The 21927-nt window shown below is 37.8% G+C and overlaps 1 protein-coding gene across 1 annotated transcript in view; it reads left to right on the top strand.

Moving 5' to 3' along the window:
- cog2 (component of oligomeric golgi complex 2) overlaps positions 1–21927 on the top strand; it is a 62940-nt gene that overhangs the window by 19365 nt on the left and 21648 nt on the right. The window contains exons 7-11 of the mRNA XM_041252806.1: positions 1059–1238; positions 1990–2114; positions 3486–3612; positions 4432–4571; positions 16329–16390. Coding sequence (XP_041108740.1) covers positions 1059–1238; positions 1990–2114; positions 3486–3612; positions 4432–4571; positions 16329–16390 — 634 coding nt within the window. The remainder of the gene's footprint in view (positions 1–1058; positions 1239–1989; positions 2115–3485; positions 3613–4431; positions 4572–16328; positions 16391–21927) is intronic.

The raw sequence follows: 21927 nt of genomic DNA, 5'->3' as shown, positions 1-21927 counted from the left end.
ATGGTGTTATTACTTTATGAAAATGTGTCTATGTCCACTTTGTTTATTGTGAAGAAATGGCAATGGCAGGGAATCTAAAAGAAAAAAAGTGATGTCTAATTTATGTAGTAGTATGCTTTGTGTTGTAGTTCATTCAGTTAGGTAAAGGCCTGCACCACCTTTTTCTTACTACGTGGATATTTTTTTACTACCTACAGTGTAACATAAATTGCCTTTGATTTTGCTAATGAATGAATATACAAGTACTAGCTGGTCCTGAAATAGTAGTCCCGTTCTTGTATCCCCCACATTAAACACAAATCACATGCACAAGCCTGGTTAGTGAGTGAATTAGTGATTGTCGTGCAATGCAGTTTTACAGTGGTACAAGTGAAGTGCTGTTCTGGGTTTGTGCTGGTCTCTGGCGACAGTTCCGGAATGTGTTAGCTATTTAGTGAATACACTCAACAATAGACAGTACAAACAAACACTTACTATTTATTTCACCAACAGTACAGGTCCTTCTTGGTCAATAACACAACCAAAACGAAGGAATAGATAACATTGCTTCAGTCCCTATTTATACTGTCACTCATGACCCCTTGGTAAACGATTTCAGCTGCTTTTTATAATCTGCAGCTGCCACATCATTTGCCCTCTGTGTCACTGAGTGAGTGTACCGAAGCTCCGTCTCTATTCTACATGACTGACTTCCTTTTACCCATTGGAACGAAGTGTCAGGTCAAGTAGTCAGAGTATTCTGTTCCCAGTACTTGGCTCCCTCACAGGTCGACAGGTAGAATTACCACCAAGAATCATTGTCTTTCTGTCACAGGGACACAATTAAATCAAATGTTGAACAGACAGCTATTGAACCGCAATATGTGTTGGTATGACCCAAGCAATTAGTCTGATGGCTATTAATATAAAATCTCAGATTAGCAGAAGAAAAGTAGTAAAATTACAATTACTTACATTTCAGTACAGTACTACTTTTGTTTGATTTTATAATCTTGTTTTTTTTTTTTTTTTTTTTTTTGTCTCATATGTTTTTATAATAAACTGCCTTGTGCCTGCAGAGAATAGCTGGTATAACTGCAATGCTTCAGCAGTCTCTGGAAGGTCTGCTTTTAGAAGGTCTGCAGACTTCTAATGTCGACATTGTACGTCACTGCTTAAGGACTTATGCAACAATAGACAAAACACGTGATGCAGAAGCTCTGGTTGGTCAAATACTTGTGAAGCCTTATATAGATGAGGTAAGTTATTTTTAATTGTGAAACACCAGTGAAAACACTGTCAATAGGATGTTCTAGCACTTACGATTTGCTGTATAAATTGTTTGGGAGGGATTCATTGGAAACTCAAGGAGACAAAATGGCCCAAAGACTTCTGTTTTGTGCAGTCCTGGATAGGGAAGTACCTGAAAACCGAGCAGCTACAATGTGCAATAAAATTGATTGTGAAGGATACAGTACAAATTATATGTTGAAGGTGCTGCTTACATCAGTAGCAAGAAGGACAGCTATGTATACATGTGTATGCTTCACATGTATAACTCAGATGTTACCTTTTTCTTTACCAATTCCTGGGTATAAATTTTAAGAAAAATACATTAAAATTGTATTTGGTGTGTGACTTGTTATCATTTATTTCTAGAAGAACATTTTAATGTTTCCTAGCTAAAATACATGTTTGAAATTGAATAGTATGCCTAAAATGGGTATTGTGCTTGTAGCTCCCATATAACACCAATAAGCAATCTTTGTCAGTTTTTGCACAACCAGTATGATAAATATAACATTGTTCTAAATGGTTTTTAGATATTGTCACTACCCTTTGTCCACTATAAAGAGTGAAAATGACTAGTGCATTGTAATCTACCAGTGCAGTAAAAAAAATATTGCAGGTTAAAGTTTGCATATAAGTTTTCACTTATAAGGGATTTCGATAAAATCTGTAATATCTAGTGTTTTTGTTTCCTTTCTCGGCTATTTCTTAATTTGGAAGGTCATAGTTGAACAGCATGTCAAGTCACACCCTAATGGTCTGCAAGAAATGTATGGAAAATTATTGGAGTTTGTACCACATCATTGTCGATTGCTTCGAGAAGTGACTGGGGGCACCGTTTCAAGGTATGTCACAGTGCGGCAGTTTCCATGGAAAAACAAAAATAAGCCTCACCATTTTCTTACACTATTTTGGTAGTATCTTTCAGGTAGTGTGGGTTTCCATGTAGTTTTTCTTTTTGCCAGACAAATTCTCCTTCCAAATGCAAATAGCCTAATTAATAATAAAGTGCCTCCTGCCTCATTTGGCCACCAAAATAATGTATGTATGTTTGTGTGTGTATGTAAAACCTATATATGCACACACAAACAACCTGTTGTACAAATGCATGTATAATGTACAGTGGCTCAAAAGTATTCACCCCCCTTGATTCACCCACCCCTGATCAACACAAAAAAGTCCATAATGTCAAAGTGAAAAATAAAATCTCCAAATTGTTCTAAATTAATTACAAATATAAACAGAAAATACGAACTTGCACGAGGTTACCTCACAAACTGGATCTTCACTGCTTAAGTCTCCAAAGCATAAGGAAAGCTTCTGGTCATGTTTCCGTTGTTTTAATTGTCTTTTTAGATTGAGAATACAATTTACCTACCCTTTTAAATCGTAATGTTTAGACGAGCACCTTCCTATAGTGTGAGGTATGTGTGTGCTATGTCACAAGTCATGACAGTGGAGAAAGAGTTGGACTTTCTAAGCTGCATGGAAACCCAGCTAAAAAAAAAAAAAAAAAAAAAAAGGCTGATATCAGATGTTGTTTGATTAACAATACTGCTCAAGACAAAATAGTCTAGCATTTTAACTATTTCTTAACTTTTTATTATCCATCTTTGCTACTGCCAAGATACATAGGTTTACTATTTGGTGTATTTGGCAATATTTTAGTACTGTTAAAAAAAATGTATTTAGTTTTTCATGTTGATATTTTAATTACACCGTGTAACAATTATTTTTTTATTTTTATTTTTTTTGTTCCTGGGTAGTAAGTGTTATTTCCTAATTGCTTATGCCTCAAAAGTATAGAAAATGGCTATTATTCCCCACAAACTTTGCTTTTGTGACCAGGACAGTGATATTTCAAAATATCACTGTTTCCAATGGGAAAACGGGCAAATGTGTGTCTTTTCGTTCACATAAAGTCAGAAAAAAACAACATATGAAACCAAATTAACATGTATTTATACTATTTATAAGACACACATTTGCCTGTTTTCCCATTGGAAATAGTGATATTTTGAAATATTACTGTCCTGGTCACAAAAGCAAAGTTTGTGGGGAATAATAGCCATTTTCTATACTTTTGAGGCATAAGCAATTAGGAAATAACACTTACTACCCAGGAACAAAAACTGTGTTACATAGTGTTATCTTTGACATTGTAAACCTCTGTGCACCACAAACTGATTACTGGATTATGTTTTTTTTCCTTACAGTGACAAAGCAGATATTGTCCCTGGGTATGATTTTCTGGTGAATTCTGTCTGGCCAGAGATAGTGAAAGGTCTAGAGGAGAAAATCCCATCCCTTTTTAATCCCGGGAATCCTGATACATTTCATGAGGTAATGGGTTTCAGAACACCGCAATCTCTCTGATGCAAGTTTAATAAGGAGTTTTCTCAAAAGACCAGAAAGCAAAAAAATCTATCTGGCATCTTCGCAAAATTAGATTTGTTTCTTGTGGACTTGGATTTTATATTGTGTTGAATTAAACCCTTTTTCTATTATTTGTTGATAACCAAAGTAATTTCAATATATAACCAAAATTGCAATACATTAACCAACATTCCAAAGAGCAGATCAGTCGATTTCAGTAGTCCTAACATTTTTAAAAGATGTTATTTACAACATTTGTTGAAGAAGAATGTTTTGGCACCATGCTAAATGCTTGTATTGAACATGTTTTTTTTTAAATTATATTAAGTGTAGGGTGGTAATACTTTTGTCTGCAACTATTAACATACTCCACTGTAATTCATATAAAAATAAAATCAATTCAATCCAGTCATACAATAGTGTTTAAAACACTTACATTATCTACACTGATTCACATTTTTCATGTAAATGAATTAGTTTTTTCACTGTTGTCATCAAGTGCTGTACTGCACTCTGGTTGAAGTGGGGGGAGGGGTATAGTATTGAGACTGTTTTAGGTTGGTTAGTTTGAACTAAAGTAAATACATTTTATTGTAATATTTAAAAGACCTCTTTGAGTAGTAAATTGAGTATTATTACATATACATAATATGTATATATATATATATATATATAGATATATAATATATATATAATATTATATATACTATATATATATATATATATATAAAATTATATGCAGGACTTTATATATAAAATAAAAATATATAATAAACTATTTTCCAGAAATACACACTAAGCATGGAGTTTGTGAGAAAATATGAACGGCAGTGTGGATCCCAGGCCAGCGTGAAGAGACTTCGAGCTCATCCTTCCTATCTGAGCTTTAACAATAAATGGAATTTGCCTGTTTATTTCCAAATCAGGTGAGTTTTTTTATAATGGAATGCATTGGAAACCACAGCACTGTAGTCAGTATGCATCCAGGGATGGAAGTAAGACTCCCATTGCATAGCAGTTTGATCCATTCTTGGTTGTACTGTGAGTCTAATGAGACACACCTGAGCTTGTTACCTATAGACTGGGTTTGATAAAGCTTGTAGTAAAATCTGGAATGGGTGAAACTGCTATGCAATAGGAGTCTTATTTCCATTCCTGCTGCATCACACACATACTGTATGGCAGAATGAAGCTTTCTAATGAGGAATGACGAAAGGCTTTCTCTTAAGTAGAGTGTAAATTACTTCTTGCTTTACATCCAAGGTATTCATTATATTGAAGTTTTATTGTATTATTTTCTAAGATGTTGTGGGTTTTTTTCTGTTGGACACCTTTATTTTGCAATGAATACCTTATGGAACTTCCATTCCAACTGATATATTTCCAGTGCAGTGAGACATTTCCAGAAACCGATCAACAACATCTCACCTGTGAAATTCAGACCAGTACAGTACTCCGTTTTTTCCAAATTCAATTCTGGCACCTCAGTCTTCCCCACAAGGTGGCAACAGTGACCTATCACTACAGTCTACACTCTGCACTCTTTTTGTACTTATATGCACTTGCTCTCTTAACCGCACAGCAGATGGACTATTTTCAACACATCTGTACTAGAGTGTGACACAGGAATGAAACTTGAGTTCCATCCCATCAAAAATTTCCTGTCCCATCCTATCCCATCCCGTGAAAAAAAAGTTCAATTAAATTTTTTTTTTCCATCCTGTCCCACCAGAATGCTTCCCATACTTTACTGTTCCATACATAACATTTTTTTTCATTTCCATCCCATCCCGTCTAGTCAAAAAATGTCCAGTCCCATCCTGTCCCGTGATATTTAAGAAAAAGAAGAAAGTGATTTATTCTAACCTCTTGCTGTATGCAGGACTGGATTAAGTTTTACTGGGGGCCTGAGGCTGTTATCGTTTTGGGGGCTCCTATTTGCATATTAATTTCCTTCCCTTTATTGTTTTACTACCACCCCGCTCGATTAACATTAATGTCAAAGTAGCTGATCCATATTTGACCTGATTCATTGTTTGAATTAGCACTAGTTTTGAAAGTGAGCATTGGACACAGAGTTAGTTACTGGCAGTTTCAAATACAAAATAGGAAATGCAAACTTCAGACAAGTTATCTGGAAATGTGTTATCCTTATCTCTTGCGAATATGCACCTGTACAATAGGTTTGTAATGAATTATATGCAGTCAAAAAATGTGGTACACAGTGCTTTCTTATGTAATGTTCTTTTTGTTATTATTTGTGTAATGCTACAGTTTGTCTTTTTTTTTTCCTGGGGACCAAATGAGGCTGAGTGTTTTAAGACAACCGAAAAACTTCATGGAAACCTGGTTTAAGAAAGCTGTACTATATCATTAAGTCGTGCAAGGCCAAATTGCAACTCATGCACAAACATTTAAATATAGCCTTGCTTATTTTAGTGTGAAGTAGTTTATTAGCATTTAAAACGAGAATTTCTCAGTCTAAAAGAAAACTACATGGAAACACACACAACTTGAAACTACTACCAAAGTAGAGTGAGAAAATGGTGACTTATTTTTATTTTTCCATGGAGATTGCCCCACTGTAATCCATATAAACCTAGGTCGTTTCCTCCTGTTGATTTTTTCAGCAATGTATTTTCCAAAATACTGGTACCTTCACATACATTTGTTGATATTGTATTAAAGTAGCATGTCAGTGTTGGTGTTTTATCTTCCTTGCGATGACATTGTTCTTGCTGCATCACGTTCGTGCTGTGGCACACCTGATAAGTGGCAAGTGACTTGATCGCCAGGTCAAGTCATATGATCAGGCAGTTGCTGCTCCTACATCGCAATACCTGTTCCTATCCATACAGTCACACGCTACTTGTTTCTTTTTTAGATTTTGTATTATAAATTATACATTTTTTTGAGGCCCTGTGCTGCAGCCCCTAAAGCCCCTGTGTTAATCCAGCCCTGGCTGTATGATATACCTTTCAGGCAGGGTCTTATTTGAGTTACCCTTTTTTTCTTGTCTGTTTCATTCTCATCCTGTTCCTAGTTGAATTTTTTTTTTTATAAATGTCATTCACTACTGCCACATTACATATTACAAGAATAATAAGACCCACACAAACCTACATCAACTATTTTATTATACATAATGTGATAACAGAAAAAAAAAGAAAAAAACTTGAGGGCCACCATCTTTTGAGTTTCACTCCAATTTGAACTCCCAATACGTTTATTTAATCCAATTATTTACAGAGGTTGACGTATTTAAAATTAGTTTAGGTCTTTTACAGTTTTTTTTAATGGTCTTGAAGCAAGCCAGCAAGGTTGAATTGAATGGCTGGGCTAGTGACATCACTAAATGGGATGTGTCAATTAAAATGAGTGTCGTTGATATGAGGGTTATAGTGTCTGTCTTGGTAAATACATGGATACCCAGAAGTCTGAGTACGCATTTGATTGGTTCAATTTAACAATATCTGATATTGATTGGTTTAACCGTTAGTGGTCCATTTATTCAGCGTTTCAAGTCCAATGTATTTTCACACACGTTGTTTATTTTATGTGTGCTGTTTTAAAATATTTTTAGTAAAACTTAAAAAGGCACTCCATAGCTGTGGCGGAGTGTCCCACCCCTTTTGTTTATTATTATTTTGTATTATGATTTGTGTTAATGCGATGATGAAAGCCGTCCGATATTATTATTATTTTGTATTGTTATTATTATTATTACGTATTGTTTGGCCAGACGAGCTTGATGCCATCCGCCAGGTTATTGATTTTATTTTTAAATACCTTGTGAGACTGTGTAACTGTCAGCTACTGATTCTTTAACTAGCTAACAGTCACGTATACTTATTTAATCTCGTGCAGACTATGGCCGAGGAGTAATAAGTTAATTAATTAATAGCTAGTTAAACCCTCGGTCAGAATATAAAAGCCTGCAGCTGTCTGCACTCAGGGTTGTGTGTGTCAGAGGAGAGACGCAAGTCTGTGGAGTAATAGAACAATTGCTATGCGTACTTGTTTAAGCGTGATACTTGTGTGTCTATTTGTTTGGCCAGTGCGCCCTTTGTTTTGTGTGTGTTTTTAGTTAAACTGTTTTTGTTAAATAAATATACAGAGCGCCACGGCTCAGTTTTCACCCGCAAGCAAAAGCGTGTTTTAGTTTCTGTTCCTGGTTCTGACGTCACCACTGCAAAGCCACCCTTTCACAGTTAGTATCCAGAAGTGGGATTACGGCGCCTCCAAGCGTCAGACCAGGAATACGGCAGTGAACTTTTTTATTTTTTAGCAACAAGGTTTTTTTTGTTTTGAAAATAAAATATAAAAAAAAAAATGGGACAAATCGGCCGGAGGAAGCAACAGCAACGCCAGCAGCAGCCAGCGCATCAGCAGCAGCGCAGGGCCTGCTCCACTCCGGAGCTCTTCCACGCTGGACGTCTGGCTCACCTGCCTGAAGGGTGAAGAGTGGTGCTTTGCAATTGGCGAGGTTGGGCATGTAGCACCCGACTAACCTCCTCCATGGCAGGAGAGGGAGGAGCCCGAGAATCCAGCGTTGGTGGAAGAAACCCAGCTCACTCAAGGGCCAACATCCAGGGGGATCTGGGACTGACTAACGGGCCCTGAAGGGTGGATGGTAAGGGACCTCCAAAAGGAGATTAACCTGCTGTGGGCCCGAGATGGGGACCGTTGGGAGACCTGGGAACAGCACCACCACCCAGCGTCCCTCCCAGACATCGCAGCCATGGTGCTCAACTACCTGGCTGCAAATATGGGAGGGATCCCACCATCTCTGGTCCCACCAGAGGCAGAAGCCCCATCGCTGCTCCAGCGCCAGAGGGAGAGGACCCAACTCCAGTACAAGAGGGAGAAACCACGCTATTTCCAGTGCTAGAGGGAGAGGAGCCATTGCTGCCGTCTCCAGCACCAAAGGGAGAGGAGCCATTGCTGCCGTCTCCAGCACCAAAGGGAGAGGAGCCATTGCTGCCGTCTCCACCAGCAGGGGGGAGAATGCCTGCTGGTTTCCCCTCCACAGCCTGAGGGGCAGGAGCACGAACGTCCACAGCCCAAGAAAGGGAAGCCCCCAGGTCCACAGCCCAAGATGAGAACAGTGGGGGGAAAAGTGCCTGCTGGTTCCACCTCCACCACTGTGGGAGGACTACCTGTCGTTACCACCACCACCAGCAGAGGGAGAATGCCTGCTGGTTTCACACCACCCTCACGAGGAGAGGAGCAGGAGCAGCCTCTGCCTCCATCCCTACAACGCAGGGAATAGAACCAGGAGCTGCCGCCACAGAGCCAGCAGTACCCCCTGAGCACTATCTTCCCTGCACAGCACAGCACAGCACGGACACAGGCACCACTTTCCCGGGATTAAAGGGAGAGCTGCACCAGTCCCCTGCAAGTGAGGGAGAGCCGCACCAGTCCCCTGTAACGGGGAGACTACACGCTGCTCTCACCATTGTCGCCAGGAGACTGCACGCTGCTCCCACCTCCACTGCTTCCACCACCAGGAGCAGAGCTGCCTCGTCACCTCCACCAGCAGAGGGTCAGGAGACCACCCCCACATACAGCCTGGCGGCTACCAGGATTGCCTTGGCTGGATGAGCCGGCTTGTGTGCAGTCAGCCTGGCCGCTACAGTTGCTGGCCCTGTTCCTGGGCCGGGACTATAAACTGGGACTTTAGGGATTAAGGGGGGAGGTGGCCTTTAAGGCCGTGTGTGCTGCGCACAAGGGGGGAGTGTCCTGCCCCTTTGTTTATTATTATTTTGTATTATGATTTGTGTTTTAATGCGACTGCGAAAGCCGTCTGATGTTGTTGTTGTTATTATTTATTGTTTTGCCGGACGAGCAAGACGCTGTTGGTCATGTTATTGTTTTTATTTTTAAATACCTTGTGAGGATGCGTGACTGATCGGTAATAAGGTATTTAGTTAATAGCTAGTTAACCCCTTCGGCCAGAATATAAAAGCCTGCAGCTGTGTGCGCTCAGGGTTGTGTGTGTCAGAGGAGAGACGTAAGTCTGTGGAGTAATAGAACAATTGCTAAGCGTGCTTGTTTAAGTGTGATAATTGTTCGTTATTTGTGTCTCTCTTTGTTTGGCCACCGCACCCTTTGTTTTGTGTGTGTTTTTAGTTAAACTGTTTATTTTTGTTAAAAAAATATACTGAGTGCCACGGCTCAGTTTTCACCCACCAGCAAAAGCGTGTTTTGTTTTCTGTTCCTGGTTCTGATGTCACCCCTGCAAAGCCACCCTTTCACAAGCAAAAGGACATCAGTACTGCATCTCCAGCCAAGCCCCACCCCTTGTTTGCTGTATTTCACATACCTCTTCATAGTCATGCATACTGATAAATCCTGTCCTGATCACTCAAGTCATTATTTTATTACTATAACATCTCAAAAAGCTCTCTCAATGTCCGTGTTATCTCTGTGGTGCAGGGGCTATGTGTAATGCTCAGATACGCCCCCCCCCCCCCCCCCCCCCCCTTTTTTTTTTTTTTTTCTTGACTTAATTTGGCTCCTATTGGTCTCACTCTGCCATTGAAAATCATGACAATGTTTGTGTCAGTAATCTTTTTATGCCCTTGTGGGGCGGGATCGACTGCATCACAGGCAGGGATTGACTGCATCACAGGCACTTTGATTTACATTTCTATTTCAGGGAACTAGTGTTATGATAATAACCTAACGTTTTATGTAGATACCCCAAAATCGCTTTTTATATACTGTTTTTGGTTACTTTCCAAAATGCTTGGGTGTTTTTTTCTGTCATGTATAACTCGACAATACTTATGCACTTAAGTTGTACCTTTTTTCCTTTGCCCTCTTCTGCAACAAAATCACTATGGTCACAGGCACATTCCTATGGGGGTTTTGTATGTATAGGCGTTTTCTTTACATTTTGCAACAATTTTGAAATCCTCCTTATCGAGCCAGCATAGCTTTAAGTCCCATGAACAAGTCTCCGTTTCTAATTGTAATCTCGTTTTAAATCCTGCAAGTGGAGACTCCAATAGAAATGTAGGAATTTGCTGTCACTCAGTAGTTGGGATGGATTTAAAGTATTCAGAACGAAAAGTAGTTTTTGTTTTTTGTTTTTTTTTAATGGGAAAAGGGTAATGTCAGCGTGAATTGGGGGGTGTTATCTTTTTTTATCGATAAAAAATGAAAATCAGAAGCCCTAATCGTACTATGTACCTGGGCTGTCAGAGGAAACTAGATGACAATATAAGAGATATTCAGTGGTTTGACTCGGATCCCTTTGAGGAAACCATTCAGCTTGGGGAAATGCTCATGAGAGAGATCTGAAAAGGAGCAGCATGACCAATGGAGGGAGCTGATTGAAACAACAAACCTGTGCCAAGAACAGAAAGAAAGATTGGGCCACCATTCGAATCCTGATGGACAGCGGCCAAAGTCCATCGCCACAATCACTCCCAACAAATTTGCACACCAACTCATCCTAAATGGTAAACCAGCCAACAAAGCAAAACGAAACAAGTCAAGCAGGAAACAATGAGCAGCTCAGTATTGAGGAGCTGACAATATCCATGAAGACCGTGGAATGTGGTAAGACAGATGGGCTCAATGGTATATCTAAAGATCTAATCCTACACTTTGGGATGAGAGCACAGTAGTGGCTTGTTCAACTCTTGCATGGAGGCAGGCCACAATGTTTACATTACACAAACCACACAAATATCCTAACTCTGCAAAGAGTTACTACCCAATATCCTTACTCTGCTTGACCTACAAGTTATATGAGCAGATGGGTATAATAACATCAGTGGGTTAAGCTAATTAATCAGCAAAGTTTTAACAGGTTTTCTGGCTTTTCCAATGTGTACTTATTGTGTTCATCTGTATTGGAAAATTTAAGGATATTTTCACAAAAAACCAAAAAACTTGGTAGATCGAATATGTTTGGATCCAAACATTAACACGAATTGCGTGGTTAAGTCGCACCAATACCATACACAATACTTGTGTCAATATTTATGGATGCGCTTATGACGTCTGGGGATATCACGTGTTTTTAACTGAAGCACGAGAGAGCGACAATAACAATCATAAGAACATAAGAAAGTTTACAAACGAGAGGAGGCCATTCGGCCCATCTTGCTCGTTTGGTTGTTAGTAGCTTATTGATCCCAAAATCTCATCAAGCAGCTTCTTGAAGGATCCCAGGGTGTCAGCTTCAACAACATTACTGGGAAGTTGATTCCAGACCCTCACAATTCTCTGTGTAAAAAAGTGCCTCCTATTTTCTGTTCTGAATGCCCCTTTGTCTAATCTGAGCAAACACAAATGTCTGAAAGTCCAGAGGTGCTGTATTCACACCAGCAGACTGCAGTAACCCCAGGTTCATGCAGCAGCTGTGACAGTGACCAAATGTGTACTGTATTATAAAAAAGTTGCTTAAAATGAAACGCTGCATTCAGGAAATTTAGAACAATAACAACGAAAAACATCAATAAAAATACACTTAAGATCTGTGTTGTACATGTGCCGTTAACAGAATGCCCCGAAAATAACCACACAGCAAAAGGTCAATAATAAAAAATTAAAAACAGTGAAAAGGTTACCTTATCAAGCAAACCGTGGAATAAGCCCTCGTGTAAATGATGTTTGTACTGTACTTTGTGATTTTAGCTCATTCATCATTTTCTGCTTGTATAGTATTTAATTAATATGTGAGCATTATTTTACACCCTTTAAATAATGTGTACTGTCAAATCCAGCAGAAATGTGACTGTTCATTTATCTGACAATTCTTTGTATTGGCTGTTCCAGAATGGGCATGTGAAGGTCACTGAGATTTACGCAATGTACATCCACAGTGTTTGCAGAACCCTTTCCTGTTATTCTTTGTAAATAAGAAGAATTTCTTTGCCACATGTTTGTGTTTCATCATCTGAAGTGAATTTCATGTAATCAGTAGAGAAAGCTATAAATGTTCTCTTTGTCATTGGTTAATAAGTGTTCATCTTGTATATCAGATTGGCACAGTTTATTTTTAGTGTATGAAAGAAAATGCATTCATTATCCTGAACATATATGTTACAGGCATATTGTGAAAACAGGCATTTTGGGAAATGCCTAAAAGTTTCAGGCATTTCGTGAAATGACCCTGTTGTAGGCATTCTGTTACACTGTTTGACTGATTATAAAGATTTTCAGTCAATTTGTGAAATGACTGTTTCACTCTGTCATTTCATGAAATGCCTAAAAGGGCATTCTGTTACACTATTTGACTGATTTAAAGGTTAATTAAAAGTTAGGATAATCTGTCATTTTTGAGTTAGCACTGCTTACGTGAATTGTTTAAATGCCAACTTTTCAGATTGTTTACTGCATTCTTGTGGTTTTATAATAAGATATGATTATAATGAGGGATTATAATCAGGTTCACATAATGCTTATCGTTAGGTTCTCACATGAGTACCAGCAGAAATGGTTTGGTAATCGCCAAAATTAGGGGTCATCATCCAAGTCGCTGTCTAGCTTCACCTCCTTCGTCGACAGTTCAAACAATGGGATGTCAAGGATCAGAAGTGCAAATTTGGAGCTAGATTCTAGAGCCTGGGTAAATCATAAAGCGCAAGTGACATTAAATTCTGGCGCCAGTAGACAAGTTTTATTTATTATTATTATTATTATTATTATTATTTTATATTTGATAGTTTCTCATTGGGTCTGAACTACTCAAATGACCCACACACACTCATCCATATACACAGGAGAAAAGGTTTGTGTTATGTATAAGTGGTAAGGGGGGCTTGATTAGGGCAGTATTTAATAATTTACCACCGGTAGGCCAACTAGCACCAATTTACAAAAAGACTTTTACCCCTGTCTAAGATGCTGGGTTCAGGATCAGAGGTTTCAGTGGTCCTCTTACACATATGAATATGAATCAGAGGGCAGAAAGGCATGAGGCTGATTAAAATGTTGACAAAACCCACATTCACATGCAGCACTGCTTAAAGGCAGTGTCAGAGACAACAACAGTAGTTCATGAATGTTTGAGTAGGAGTCTGGATTTCTTGTTATTGCAGTGTTTTCAAATCATCATGCAGTCTCTGTTTTTTTCAATAGCCTACTACCAAAAATGGAACCCTGGGGTTCAAAAGCAAAAACCCAAACACTTCATCCCTTTATTAGTGTTGTTGAACATGTTAACTTGATGGCACAATGGTATTTATAGAAGGATATAACTATTATTTTAAGTAAATGTATTTTTTTAAGCTCACAGCGGGGCGGCGGCATATGCATTATACACATGGGAGGGGTCATACCATATAGACTTATCCCCCCAACTCAACACAACACGACCATCATACAGCAAAAACAGACAAAATGAAATGTTCTCACCTTAAGTTAGTGATCAGCAGATGTAGGAGCCGCACAAAGAACAGTGTGTGGTTTTCAGTACTGTGCACAATAAATGATTTTGTTTCTATGGGTAAATATCGGGACTTCCTATGCATCAGGACACTGGACATTTGTTAGGAAATCTGGACTGTCTCAAACATATAGGGAGTGTTGGCATGCATTTGACACAGCACTAACCAGTAATGGACTTTTTTGTTGATTTTGGTAGGTAGTTACGGCTTTGATTTACCAATATTTAAATTACTTTTTTCAAATGTCGTGTCAGAGTTACTGTCAACCAGGTCTGCAGACAGCGCATAACGGTATTGCGTTGATTTTAAATCATTTTGTGTGTGTGTAATAAGAAGTGGACCATGCAGAGAGGTCAGAGTAGGGAGACCACAACTGAAAATGGCAGTGCCACAGACATGGCTCCGTGGGTAAGTCCGAAAATTGACTGGGACACTTGTATGAAAAACAAACCTGTTGTTATATAACAAAAAAAACCCTTTAAAAAAAATCATGTTTTTGTGCCGAATGTAATTTAGGTGAACAGTACAATCTAAAGAACGATATTTTTTGATAATATTCTATTAATATAACGGGTTTCATTGTATTTTAGAATTTGTAGCGACTTTAGAGCTCTGTTAAACATGAAACCACACAAGCATACTTAAATATTTTAGGATAGATGTGTAGAAGACAAAAAGTTCTATTATATGTATGTTTTCCGATTTGATTACTGGGATAATCTTACATCGATTTCAAAACAGCTACAGCACACACAGTCCTAGTCCTAGGGGATGAACACGATCATGCTCTGTTCACCCAGCCAACTGATACGTGGAGTAAATCGATGATTTGTGTACCTCTAATAAAGCAGGAAGAAATAGACAACTGGGTGAATAATGCTGTGTGAGTTCCTAAAAGCACACAATAAAGGGTAAAGCAACTGGATTGAGGATTACATTCAGAAATTGAAGGTGAATTAGGAAGCGTCTTATCTAGCGATCGAAAACTGAATACTATACTGTGCTGTGCTAACTTAAAGCCTCAAAAAAGTGTATGTCCGTTTCAGTTAGAGAATGTTTGGTTTAACTAATATGTACAGTGTTGATATTAAGTTACTGTTTAGGTATTGTTTGATAAAATACAATAAATTTTATAACCCAGTGACAGAAGCTCACGCCCAGGTATATTGCTGTATTACCACTTTGCTGTGTAACCTGTTTAATCATTTCTTAAATGTAAAAATGTGCTGTGCTGCATTGTAATATGACAGATTAAATTAAATAAAGTTCTAGTATACATTTTATTATTGATAAGCCCTTTATTGTTACATCAGTAGACACACCATATACAAGGTGTTCCACGAATGTTGAGCACATATATATTTTTTTCCAATAGCGAGTTTTAAGTGTTGTTTTTCATAACTAATTAATATTAGTCTGCTTTTTACAATGTGCTGAATGTAATATTTTACTTAGTTGTGCTGAATTTATATTAAATGTCTTCATGATTCATGGGACACCCCATATAACCACCATATACCACAGACAATATGTTTATGTACAGGCTAATATTTTATTATTCACATTACTCAGTATTCCAAGTAAGTACTAATAGCATATTTGTAATACGATCAGCAGTATTCCGAATAGAAGTATGCCAAAAAAGACGTGGGATTATTAAGATACAGGATTACACACAGTATATAATTTACAAAGTATAAGAGTTTAATTTACTGTGTACATTATGTATTTTGATTTATTTATAAAACATTACCCATTTATAAATAATTTATTAAACTATACAACATCTTGCACCAAGAACAAGGTTAAGTTTCTCATTGTTCTGTGAAAATGCATCAGTAAACTGGATGATTCTTGTTATTTACCTAAAAATTAGGACCAATGACTCTTCTTATTTTCTGCACCCACTCTTTTGTTTTTTTGGGAAAGTGATGAAACAACTTTTTTTTTCTCAGATCAAGAGTCGGACATACACCAGCATATTTTTCTCAGATTTCATCTCCACTGCAGTTTGACTCTGGTGGCCGGAAGCTGACAGCTGCACACCAGGCCTTGTTTTGAGTCTGCCGTGAATAGTCTGTTGAGAGCCTTGAACAGAAACATGGTGGTGTCCAGTAGAAGTGAATAGTTTAACATATCAGCAATGACTGTCTTTTTCTCATATGCATTTTAGTTTGTTCGATATGGTATTCCATGCTCCTTAGATTATGCCCCCAGAGATGCTTTGTTTTTGTTCACTCCATTTCTGTTGAGCATATTGTTTGTTATTTTAAACAGGTTTAAGGAGATTGCTGGAAGCTTGGAAACGGCAATGTCAGAAGGTTTACACAAAGCACCTGGTAAGATTATTTAATCAAATAAAATATAGCAGTGGTGAGCTTTAGCTTTATGAACAAAATTGAATTTAGTTATCCCTGTTTTACCTTATGTTTACATTATTTATCTGAATTGCACATAGTTTGAAACTCACACACATATGCTAGGTAAGTATATGTAATATGCATGGGTCCATGAAAAGCTTGTTGGTGTTACTGAGGTTTTACCATATTTATATTAAGATATACAATGTAAAGCTGTGCTAATGTCATGATCAAATCCGAATTGATATCTGGAAGTAATAGTGTTAGTGAATATAGAGCTGTGGCAAGTGTCAGCTCAAGGTCTTAACATTAAAAAGTGCATGTGTAACATATTACAGTTTAGAAGAAGAAACAGTGATATAGGGCTGTTAGTTAAGCCGTCAAATAGCAATAGATTTAATTGGGCACAAACTATAATCGTTAGAAAATATTGATACAAAAGGTATTATTCTCAGGTGTAACTGTTCATTTTGAAACTCCAAAGAAACTCAACTACAGCTTTGGCCAAAAGTTTTGCATCGCCTAGTATTTTAGGATTGAGACATAATAAGAAAATATGAACATAATTTTGATGTTTTGTTTAACATTATATAATCAAAGAAATTACAAAATGATATTGCAGAAATCTATCGGAATCAATTTTGAAATATCACATTTTTAAATTTGGCACTTTTTCATTAAGTATATGGAAAAATTCAAAGTGGTATGTAATTCAGTATCAGTAACTTAAAATTATTCAGCAGGTTTCATTGTACTTTATGAAGCAAAATTTGTTCATTCTATAGGGTGATGCAAAACTTTTGGCCATAGCTGTTGGCCTTGTAGCTGAAGACAGTTAAAGCAATGTCCTTATATTCAAGCAGTATTTATTTATTTATTTTTTACATTTTCACGAGTAGTGTCATACAGTTTAACTATATTTTTTGCAATAATTGTGCAGCTCAGATTTGGTTCGTCGGCTTTATTTCATTGCAAAATTCCTGAAAACCATTGCCCTCGATAGTGTTAATCAACTGCGAATCTTTGCAGATGAATGTAGCAAATGCTTTAGTAATTGCTTCACTTCATTTGGCAGGAAGTCTAGCAGTGCAAGTTTGCTGAAAAAAATCTGACACTTTGCTGTTTAAGAAGGGCCACCAGTTTCTGGTAAATCTATACTGTACATTTCGTTGTACTCCACCCCATGGTGTTTTTCCAGATGTGCCTTCTCGTTTGCATATTTTACAAATCACAATTCTCCACCCCCCCCCCCCCCCCCCCCCCCCCCCCCCCGATCTTGCTGCTGATCACCCAAAATCCTAATTAACGGCAGTAAATACTTTTTGTAACCTGGAGGTGTAGGTTCGCCACATCAGAGTTAATTATTATTATTATATTTTTTTTTATATTTTCCTGGCAATACGAACAAGAGTGAAATGAACCCACCTCCAACAATGCCCACTAGGGTTTATGGGATACGAACTTAAACCTTAGACTGACATTGAATACACAGAGGGCACATACTTGCAAAGCATTTTCAAAGCTGATTCGCTGGCAGATAGGGTGGGACCAGCAAATCAGATGATAGTTATACGCCAACAAGAACACACCCACTGTTTTTCTTTAGCAGAAATAAACTTAAATAGTTGATAAACTTAAATAATGTTATGAACTATGCGTTACAAAAATGTAATTATGTAATTGATTATCTAGTATGTATCTATGCATGTACTGAGTAATGGAACCGATAAAGATACTGATTTTCGATTTAGTCGTTGCAGCCCTACAATGAAAATATATTTTTAAATCTTGAAACATTTATTTTGCACTGTGATAAGACACAAAATGTTGTTTGTCACATGCTGGAATGACTTGCTACGCCTCTCACAGATTCTTTTGGATTTACACGGGAAGAATAGATCTATGTGATATAGCTTGTTGTAATAAGCTTTAAGTATGTTTTATTTGTATTTTTATTGACTGTAACATGGTTGTCGGTATTCACTGGGTAAGGACACAGAGAAAGCAAGTTGATGTTGACACCCCACACAAGTGTGCAGATTTATTTACATTTACTCAAAGCACTGGTAGGTGGCTGCTGCCAGGGTACCAACAATGGTGTGCCCTGCAAGCGGAGAAAACACTCAGTGTTTTTAAACAGTGAAAAAAGGTCCCAAAACACATTGAAAAAGACAGCTAAAGAAAATCAAACGTGGTCAAGTTTGAGCTGTGCGCTATCTCCACTATAAGGAGATCTTGCTGTTGAAAAAGCTGCACAGAATCCTCACTATATATTGATTTGATTGGGGATCCCATAAACTCTCCCTAATCCACAAACACAAGTCCTGGTTCACGTGCTCTGCGGTCCCGGGTTTACACACGGTCATCTCTGTTCCGATGAGTTCCTTTTAACACAAACAGTGACTGGTTGCCGTTTCCTATAGTCTTGTAGACACCTACTCTTCACAGATGCGGGCAGGCAATTTAGAGGAGGAGCACAGCCTCTTTTTATGGTCGGGTGCACCTCAGGAAACGCACATCCAGCTAATCGGGGACTCCCGGTCAACCAAACCTTGACGAGCCCCCTGTTAATCAGTTGGCTGTCAGTGCGTCTCCCTTAGAGCACCTGAGTTGCATGACAGAAAGTGCCAGTGAATAATAAAAATGTAAACTTAATGCAAAAAACCAAACAAATCATTAATCTACTGTGCAGGGCTTCTGCCTTGCTACATTGACCAATAAAAGTGCAGAAGAACTTGGATCACCACAAGTGTATATATACTCTGCTGACAAGAGGCATATTTAGTCTACTAGCTGCTGCTTCTGAGATTAACCTGTAACTCTTGTAGGGCAGTGTAGTGTACACTGCATTTTACAGCTAACAGAAATGGGTGTGGCAAATCCAGTTACTGCACATGGCACAGGGCAGACAGCAGATAAATTCAGCCAGCACAGTTTGCTCCCGGAAAGAAGTCCTTTTACTTTTGTTCTCAATTAAAAAAATTCCAGAGATCAAACAATTTTGTTGAATAAAAAAAAAACAAAAAAACATTAAAATGTCGGATTCTTGCATTGCTTCTGTCTTCTTCTAACCTGGACTATCACACAAAACAATACATTTGAAAGATGTTTTTCAATGATTTAATTTACCTAGCTTTAACATCTAAAGCATACAATATATACAGTAGAGAAGTATGGATACTTAGTGCCAGTGTCCCTTAGTCATGTACAGTGGCTCTCAAAAGTTTTCACCCCCCCTTGGACTTTTCCACATTTTATTGTGTTACAACATGAAATCAAAATGGATTTAATTAGGAGTTTTTGCCACTGATCAACACAGAAAATTCCATAATGTCAAAGTGAAAAATAAAGTCTACAAATTGTTCTAAATTAATTACAAATACAAAACAGAAAATAAATGATTGCATAAGTATTCACCCCCTTTAGTCAATATGTGGTAGAGGCACCTTTGGCAGCAGGGCTCGCAAAATCGTTAGCCCGACGTTCCAGTACAACCAAAAAAATCTGTCGGACAACGTGTTTTTTTGTCTGCTTGCCTCACCAGCAATCCAATTTTTTTTTTTTTTTTATTTTTTTTTTTACTCTGTAACAAGATAACGTTCTGTGCTTTAGTCAAACAGCGGTTTCTCAATCGAGATTCCGCTCACAGATCATCCCGGTAAAACACATTTAGAGGGATCAATGTTTTTCACTGGTAATGCATGAGTGATTTCCTGGGTGACGTGGATGTACACATTGCTTGTGACCAAATCCCGCGAGGATTGCCCCGTGTAACACCCCTGACAACTCAAGCAGTCATCTACTGCACACTGGTATGTGTCACATGACTGTCTTTTCCAGTGAAAAGAAGTTTAAAACAGCCAAAGTATATACTTTTATATTGAAGGCAACGATTTTTTAAACAAAGTTACAGACTGGAATTACAAGCTACTGTACTTATTATCACTGACTCAGATTTATCACATAGCATGTTGACATCGCTTTTTTTCATTTCTTTAATGTGATTAATAATGTACCGGTAAATTTATTTTAAATGTATGGTGCTTGCTTGTAACTTAATGTACCGAGTGCAGCAACAGTCTCGGGTCCAAACCGTCAGCCGAGTGTAGATTCACTATTTACACTCTCGCTATATGGCCTTCATTATATGATTAAATACAGATTTTCAAATAAAAATCAAGCTGCTGCTGATGTTGGCTCGTAGAAATCTATGCAACCGGTACGGCAAAACAACATTTGATTTTTTTAAATGTTTTTTCTTAAAGAATGAACCAAGATTTCAGTTAATGTTTTCAATTGAAACAAAACTGAAACTTTGTTGATGCACTTTTTTTGGATTGTCCTTTTACTGTAATGAACAAAAGGCTTTGGACCCAAACAGGGTTGTTATAGCGAGGGTTTACTGTTTTAAGTATTTGACTTATATGCTTAATACACGACACTTGCACATTTTAATATATAAAATGTGCACATTTGTTTAATTTGTGTTAATTTTCACCACCCACAGTGTTCAACGTTTAACAGAACGTATAAAGAAGTTTGGATCTGAATCCAGTATAATCCCTTAGAAAAAAGTAACATACTGCAAGTATACTTGTGCCAGAATTGTCTGGTTTTAGTATAGTATTGCTACGATTATTCTATCCTATTTTGGCACAAATATGCTACAACTTTGTATATTCTTTTTGTAAATAATGCAACTCTAGCCGAGATGTTGTGAGTTTTTGTTCAACAATGGCTTTCTTTTTTCCACTTTCTCATAAAGGCCAGTTTTGTGAAGCACCCGGGCTATTGTTGCCGTATTGAGTGTTTCCCAGCTTAGCTGTGGAAGAGTGTAACTCCTTTAGAGTTGCCATAGGCCTCTTGGTGGCCTCCCTGACTAGTGCCCTTCTCGCCCGGATACTCAGTTTTTGAGGACGGCCTGTTCTAGACAGATTTACAGTTTTGCCATATTCTCTCCATTTCTTAATAATGGACTTTACTGTACTCCGGGGGATATTCAATGCCTTGGAAATGTTCTTATATCCTACCACTGATTGGTGCTTTTGAAGAACCTTTTTCTGGTTTTGCTTTGAATGTTCCTTCGTCTTCATGATGTAGTTTTTGTTAGGAAATGTACTAACCAACTGTGGGACCTCCCAGAGACAGGTGTATTTAACCTGAAATCATGTGAAACACCTTAATTGCACACAGGTGGACTCCATTCAACTAATTATGTGACTTCTAAAGACAATTGGTTGCACCAGAGCTTATTTAGGTGTGTCATAGCAAAAGGGGGGGGGGGGGGGGGGGGAGTACTTATGCAACCAATTATTTTCAGTTTTATATTTGTAATTAATTTAGAACAATTTGTAGATTTTATTTTTCACTTTGACATTATGGACTTTTTTGTGTTTTGATTCCATGTTGTAACACAATAAAATGTGGAAAAATACCCGTTAATAAAATACTTGATGAAATTACCGATTGTATATACTGTGTTTATACACTGCAATGTAGTACATCATGTTCATTTT

Source organism: Polyodon spathula, chromosome 6 (genome assembly GCF_017654505.1).
Source record: "Polyodon spathula isolate WHYD16114869_AA chromosome 6, ASM1765450v1, whole genome shotgun sequence".
Classification (NCBI taxonomy): domain Eukaryota; kingdom Metazoa; phylum Chordata; class Actinopteri; order Acipenseriformes; family Polyodontidae; genus Polyodon; species Polyodon spathula.
The sequence above is the reverse complement of the archived record's forward strand: the minus strand, read 5'-3'. Positions and strand labels throughout refer to the sequence as shown.